This window comes from Hordeum vulgare, chromosome 5H, assembly GCF_904849725.1.
Source record: "Hordeum vulgare subsp. vulgare chromosome 5H, MorexV3_pseudomolecules_assembly, whole genome shotgun sequence".
In the NCBI taxonomy this organism is placed as follows: domain Eukaryota; kingdom Viridiplantae; phylum Streptophyta; class Magnoliopsida; order Poales; family Poaceae; genus Hordeum; species Hordeum vulgare.
In genome coordinates, this window is record NC_058522.1 from 382,470,180 (window position 1) to 382,477,981 (window position 7,802).

General features: G+C 45.0%; 1 protein-coding gene across 1 annotated transcript; it reads right to left on the reverse strand.

The window, feature by feature from the left end:
• Positions 1–6,252: 6,252 nt before the first annotated feature.
• Positions 6,253–6,609, reverse strand: LOC123398383 (small polypeptide DEVIL 4-like). The gene has a single exon (XM_045092861.1). It carries the CDS (start codon positions 6,532–6,534, stop codon positions 6,415–6,417), a length of 120 nt encoding a protein of 39 aa, XP_044948796.1. The 5' UTR covers positions 6,535–6,609; the 3' UTR covers positions 6,253–6,414.
• Between the last annotated feature and the right edge of the window lie 1,193 nt (positions 6,610–7,802).

Below are 7,802 nucleotides of genomic sequence, written 5' to 3' on the forward strand. Positions count from 1 at the left end.
TGACCGGCGAGCCACAGAAAATAAATGGATCTTCAAGAAGAAGACTGATGCAAACGGTAATGTAACCGTTTATAAAGCTCGACTTGTCGCAAAGGGTTTTCGACAAATTCAAGGAATTGACTACGAAGAGACTTTCTCTCCCGTAGCGAAGCTGAAATCAGTCCGAATCATGTTAGCAATTGCCGCCTTTTATGATTATGAAATTTGCCAAATGGACGTCAAAACAGCGTTCCTTAACGGGAACCTTAAGGAAGAGTTGTATATGATGCAACCAGAAGGTTTTGTCAACCCTAAGGGTGCTAACAAAGTGTGCAAGCTCCGGCGCTCCATCTATGGGCTGGTGCAAGCATCTCAGAGTTGGAACATTCGCTTTAATGAGGTGATTAAAGCGTTTGGGTTCATACAGGTTTACGGAGAAGCCTGTCTATACAAGAAAGTGAGTGGGAGCTCTGTAGCTTTCCTCATACTGTATGTGGATGACATATTATTGATGGGGAATGACATAGAGATGTTGGAGAGAATAAAGGACTATCTGAACAAGAGTTTTTCAATGAAGGACCTTGGAGAAGCTGCATACAAATTAGGCATCAAGATCTATAGAGATAGATCGAGACGCCTCATAGGTCTTTCGCAAAGTACATACCTTGACAAGGTATTGAAGAAGTTCAATATGGAAAACTCAAAGAAAGGGTTCTTGCCAGTTTTGCAAGGTATGAGATTGAGTAAGACTCAGTCGCCGACCACGGCAGCAGATAGAGAGAAGATGAGTTATGTCCCCTACGCTTCAGCCGTAGGCTCTCTTATGTATGCCATGCTGTGTACCAGACCTGATATAAACCTTGCCATAAGTTTGGTAGGGAGGTACCAAAGTGATCCCGGTATGGAACACTGGACAACGGTCAAGAATGTCCTTAAGTACCTGAAAAGGACTAAGGAAATGTTTCTCGTTTATGGAGGTGACGAAGACCTCGTCGTAAAGGGTTACGTCGACGCTAGCTTCAACACAGATACGGGTGACTCTAAGTCACAGACCGGATACGTATATGTTTTGAATGGTGGGGCAGTGAGCTGGTGCAGCAACAAGTAAGAAGTCGTGGCAACATCTACATGTGAAGCGGAGTACATAGCTCCTTCAGAAGCAGCTCATGAAGGAATTTGGATGAAGGAGCTCATCACCGACCTTGGAGTGGTTCCAAGCGCGTCGGGTCCAATGACACTCTTCTGTGATAACACTGGGGCCATTGCCATAGCCAAGGAGCCCAGGTTTCACCGGAAGACGAAGCACATCAAACGCCGCTACAACTCCATCCAGGACCATGTCCAGAGTAGAGTAATAGAGATTTGTAAAGTACACACGGATCTGAATGTTGGAGGCCCGTTGACTAAACCTCTTCCACGAGCAAAACATGATCAACACCATAATGCTATGGGTGTTCGATACATCACAATGTAACTAGATTATTGACTCTAGTGCAAGTTGGAGACTGTTGGAAATATGCCCTAGAGGCAATAATAAAATGGTTATTATCAGATTTCCTTGTTCATGATAATCGTCTATTGTTCATGCTATAATTGTATTAACAGGAAACAATAATACATGTGTGAATAAATAGATCACAATGTGTCCCTAGCAAGCCTCTAGTTGCCTAGCTCGTTAGTCAATAGATGATCATGGTTTCCTGGTCATGGGCATTATATGTCATTGTTAACGGGATCACATCATTGGGAGAATGATGTGATGGACAAGACCCAATCCTAAGCGTAGCACTAGATCGTATTGTTCGTATGCTAAAGCTTTTCTAATGTCAAGTATCTTTTCCTTCGGCCGTGAGATTGTGCAACTCCCGGATGTCGTAGGAGTGCTTTGGGTGTATCAAACGTCACAACGTAACTGGGTGACTATAAAGGTGCACTTCGGGTACCTCTGAAAGTGTCTGTTGGGTTGGTACGAATCGAGATCGGGATTTGTCACTCCGCGTGACGGAGAGGTATCTCTGGGCCCACTCGGTAGAACATCATCATGAGCTCAATGTGACTAAGGAGTTAGTCACACGATGACGTGCTATGGAACGAGTAAAGAGACTTACCGGTAACGATATTGAACAAGGGATAGGTATACCGACGATCGGATCTCGGGCAAGTTCTATACCGACAAACAAAGGGAATTGTATACGGGATTGATTGAATCCTTGACATCGTGGTTCATCCGATGAGATCATCGTGGAGCAAGTGGGAGCCACCATGGGTATCCAGACCCCACTGATTGTTATTGGCCGGAGAGGTGTCTCGGTCATGTCTACCTGTCTCCCGAACCCGTAGGGTCTACACACTTAAGGTTCGATGACGCTAGGGTTATAGGGAATTGTTATACGAGGTTATCGAAAGTTATTCGGAGTCCCGGATGAGATCCCGGACGTCACGAGGAGCTCCGGAATGGTTCGGAGGTAAAGATTGATATATAGGACGGATGGTTTCGGACACCGGAAGTGTTTCGGGCGTCACCAGTAACGTACCGGGACCACCGGGACCACCGGAGGTGGCCCCGGGGGTCCACCGGAAGGGGGCAACGACCCCGGGAGGCTAGATGGGCCAAGTGCGAGAGGGAACCAGCCCCTAGGTGGGTTGGTGCGCCCCCCACACTCAGCCCAAGGCGCAGGAGGTGGAGAGGGGGGGAAACCCTAGGCGCTGGTGGGCCTAAGGCCCACCTAGGGGTGCGCCACCCCTCCCCCTGCCCTGGCCGCCGCACCTCCCATCTGGGGGGGCTGCCGCACCCCCTAGGGTGGGAACCCTAGGGGTGGCACCCCCTCCCCTCCTCCTATATATAGTGGGCACTTTTGGGCTTTTGGAGACACAGTTTTCCCTCTCCCTCGGCGCAGCCCTGCTCTTCTTTCTCCTCCTCTCTGCCGGTGCTTGGCGAAGCCCTGCCGGGAGACCTCGTCTCTCCATCGACACCACGCCGTCGTGCTGCTGGAGATCTTCCCCAACCTCTCCCTCCTCCTTGCTGGATCAAGGTGCGGGAGACGTCACCGGGCTGCACGTGTGTTGAACGCGGAGGTGCCGTAGTTCGGCACTAGATCGGAATCACACCGCGATCTGAATCGCCGCGAGTACGACTCCATCAACCGCTTTCGCTTAGCGATCTTCAAAGGTATGAAGATGCACTCACCCCTCTCTTGTTGATGGTCTCTCCATAGGAAGATCTGAATATGCGTAGGAATTTTTTTGAATTTATGCTACGTTACCCAACAACTCCCACTCTGGGGAGACGAGGACCCGGTCGAGCATGGAACGGGTCGGATTGGCCTGGCGGTTGGTCCAGGTAAACCTGGCCCCCACCCTGTCAAGCTCCCGAAGGCCCAGGTCCGCGATGTAGTCGTTGAATAGCTGCATCCTCGGAAAGTTGACCAAGTTATTGCTTTTATCGGCTTCCGAACGAATGAGGTTAAAGTCGCCCCCAATGACCATCGGAAGCTGGGCCGCTTCCACTTTCCTCTTTAATTCTGCGAGAAAAGCCATCGAGCATGCAACATTTACGGATAAAAGTCGAATATTGCTCTATTTGCGACTACAAGAAAGAAGTGTGCAAGCCAGCACGTCTTCACAAGATGAAATAATTAATGAAGGCCCGGAATAAATCCATAAATCTCACTAAATTCCTAATGCATGCCGATATGTGTAAAAGTGAGCTCTAGGATTTGAACCATGATGGATACTGTCATGCCTCGACAACTCTACCAACCCACCAAAAGGTGGGTTCTCTGCCTCTGCGTTGTTCAATGTACAGAGCCTTAACTTACTACAGAGCCTTGCAAAATCCTCATGATAGCCCATGGCTAAACAGTAGGGGAGGGAAAACAAAGTCCTGGCCAAAACAGGATAAAGCACAAACCCACCTAAGGAGAGAGCATACAAGAGATTATAATCTGCAAGGGGTCAGCAATTTTCTGCTTACAAAAACATCATTGCCACAAAGTCATATAACTCAACATAAAGCAGACACCCAACCAAAGTCATGAGACGAAGACTCATTTTTAACATAAATAGCCAACTCTCAAATACTGTAGGAGGATTTTTTTGGTGTATACAAATTATATCTTTGTATCATCTTTATATCTTTTTTAGCATAGTACAATCATAGATGTTCACATACACTCACCCCTATGAACATACATACATCGTCAGGAATCCTGAAATAAATCCAGCAAAATGCTAGCACGGCTGGTTTCACCACAAGGAACCTAACCATATGAGGTACGCTCACTCCACGCATCTTTACATCTTTTGCTAAAGGAAACTGATGAGACAAAATCAACAAAAGTAAAAGCTGCAGTATATGCATCTGTTTTTTTAACAGTGTACTACAATGCTAGCACATTTCAAACTTCAACAAAGTTACGATGGACGGGACAAATATGTGTTTCTCCAGTATCAAAGTCAGAGTCCTCCGTGGCAGTACAGAACCGAATGCCACCTTTACAAACAAAGTGTTATTCCCCAACGTGACAAATTAGGTTCACAGGGAAAAAAGCACCCGTTTGCTCAACATAGTGTTAGTAATATAGCATGGCTATAATATTTGGAATAAAGTCACATTAGAGTGAATATTTCTTTCATTGCCTAAAATAACTGAAGATTTGTTTCCTTTGCTCCAAAATTCATATAAGTAATGCACGCAGGACCACCTGATGATGCCTAAGCTGGAGCAAAGGAAACAAATAGATTGGTTCTTCTTTCTTAGCTTTGTAGGCTTGCTTCTTTGCTTTATTTTTTCTGTCACATTGTAGGTTTTTGGCTCTTGGTTCTTCTTGTTATACTTTCGCCATCGTGTCGTTCTCCTATGGCTGTGGGCATCAATCGATGCAGAGATCCAGGGTGATACCTCCTTTTCGATAAAGAAACCATGGCATTTTCCTTCATAGTACTAAGAATTCTTTTGCGACACATATTTAGATGTATATTCCAGAAAGAAAGAAAATCACATGAGACTCAAATATATACTCTCTCCGATCCAAATTAATCGACGCGGCTTTTGTACAACTTTAGGGAGTACTAAATTCCAACAGGGTTAGATATCATGTCTCCAAAAACACAATTGTTCTCGGAAAACCTAAAGGGTCAGGAGCCCTGGAACTCATTGAGCAGAAAATAGTTGATCCGGTTTATACAAAAGAAGGATAAAAAACCTCACAGAAGGCCCCTTTTATAAGGAAAACCGGGCCTATGGGCAACGAAAACGTAATTGTGGCCATGGAAAAGCCAAAGACAAGTTTGTATTGCTCATGGGAAAGAATAGCTCCATCTGGAAGATATCGCTTGGCATCGAGGATTCTGTAACCTCCTGAATGCCTTTACATTTCAGCTTTCTCTTGTCTGAACCAGAAGGATACAGCAGATGTATTTTTTCCTCTTCTCGTATCTGCCAAACGATGTATCAGCTTCATCATTCAAAGGAGAAGAGTTCCTGGGAGAAATCAAGAAAAGCAAAACCAACATCAAACATGTGAAGAAAGATCTAGAAGATGTGCAATCCCCAAAAGAAGAGCCAAAAAGGAGCTGTAGAACAGTCAGAGCACTTGTCAGCTTTCACAAAGTGGGCTCGCATTTCACTATGGTTCATTTCGCCATCAGGCTTTATTTCAAAAACGAGGAAGGCACTGTTTTGTGCTTTGCAGAAAGCTACGTGCTCCCTCCCACAAGCACCTACACACTGATCAGCTTTTGAGATCTTTTCCAATTGCAGTTATGATATTATTGTACTCAAGCAAAGAAATGTGTGTCTGTTGCTCAGACGCGTCCTTTGTTTTTGTGGTTTTGGGGTAAGAAGCTAAACTGCTAGGGCAAACCGATCAGGGTCGCGTCGAAAACCCCTAAACAGGATCTGTTCAAGTAGGAATTAGAATTGCGCCCTGTCTTGTAAACCGCTGAGATATCACACTCGGTGCAGGTTTGATAAGAGGAGAGTGAGTGCGAACATTCAGAGAAATCGGTGCATTGAGCATCAAGCATCAAAAGCCATCAGCCTCAGACTTTTAAATGGTACCAACTAATGATGGGATGACAAACTCCATAACAAATCTTCTGGCCTCACATCCCTGCACTGCACCTGTGGTATATGCTAGATTATGTTCCCCGCGCCAAGCAAATTTTGGTTTCCTTTTTTCTCAGACACGCATCAAAGTGCTTGTCATTTGTGTTAGAAGAAGAAAAAGGCCAAGAGGGTATAAACCTAAGAAAATTTCTGGAGATACCACATCAAGGAAGAAGTTGCCATTCATTTTCAGTCTTCCTATTTTGACAGGCTATATACATCTGCTACATACATCAGAGATGGAGACCAAAATTTCAGCCACTATGCTGGCCAGTCAGATAGAGAAGCAAGAGAAACTGTGAAGAAATTCGCTCCAAATCGCTTGATCAATCATGCCAGCTTAGGAGCATCACGACGCATCGGCGGATGATGTAGAGCCTTGCCTTGTGCTCCTTGAGGGACCTCTTGAGCCCCTTGAGCTTCAGATCGTGAGCGCCCATCCTCATCTTCTGATGATCTAGTAATGTGGTTGTCTCTTGGATTTGGAATCCCAAACTCTGGTTTGCGTTGGATTTTTGGAGTTTGTGGTAGTATGGTTTATATAGGCAGTTACCATGTGTGATGTGGCAGCTGAAGAGGCTTCTTTCAACACCATGCTTGTGCACATATTTCCATAAACTAACTTATCGCTGCGTCCATGTCTGCATAAAGAAAAGAAAGTCTTATGTGATCCTGGAGTAATCTAGTTCAATTTCCTGACGTCGGGTTGACCCGGTGATAAATAATAGGTTGATCGCATTGCGGCATTTTCTGCACCGCACGATGGATAAATAAATAAAAGTTTGTGATAAGGATGACTAAGCTCCTAATGGGATACCAGATAGAGGCAATACAATGGGTGCAAAAAAATCTAATGTTATGGTGCATATACCTAATTTTAGTTTTTTCCATTCAAGGATTGAACAGCTAAAAAATTTCGCCGGCGCAATCCATTCATGTCTGTCCACCGAAAGGTTACAAAACTAAGTAACACAGCATGGGCGTTTATATGCAATGTTTGCTCTGTGGACACAACATGGCTTGTCTGGTTTAGGGATAACGTAAACAGAGCATGTAGGGCACTCAGCTAAGCCAATGTCAAACATATGCTATATTTTGTTTGAGGAGGTAGAAAAGTCAGCACCAATGACTTGTACAGGGGTATCACAATAGCTTCCATAGCCAACTACTACTACTTGTTTTGCAAGGTCAGCACAGTTCTAAATGTCAACTGAAACCCTACCCCCAAAACGCAAGCTTATAGCAGACAAACAGATGTAAGTAAGCTCTAAACAAACCCTCCGGTTATGTACATCGAACCTGCCCGTCAGTTTGCTGCTGCTAATCAATCAGTGTTTTCCTTTCCTTTTGTAGAAATGTTTGGATCTAGAGAATCTTAAACACAATCTAGGGGAGCAATGTCAGTAGACTTGTTCGTACGAAATCTGCAATAAAGTTGTCCATACAAACTATACAAGATTTGCCCGTCTTCTTTCGAATTAAGTTTGTCACAATTTTGTAATTCTTCTTTGGGAAAATCTAAGTAGTGTAGGATGCACAGCCGTCCTCCCGTGCGGCGGCTCGGACGCCACACAATTCCTTTCAGGGCAATGCACGCACGCGTGGACGTGAGTAACTGTTGCAGTTTTCCTACAGTACGCAGTGAGGTGCTTTCCTCACATAGGGGCTGTAGCAGTAGTCGACAGCTGGTACAATGCTTTTCTTTTTCATCTAG

Excerpts from the sequence above, each read along its gene's own strand:
- LOC123398383 (XM_045092861.1), bottom strand. The coding sequence starts at position 6,534 with ATGAGGATGGGCGCTCACGATCTGAAGCTCAAGGGGCTCAAGAGGTCC.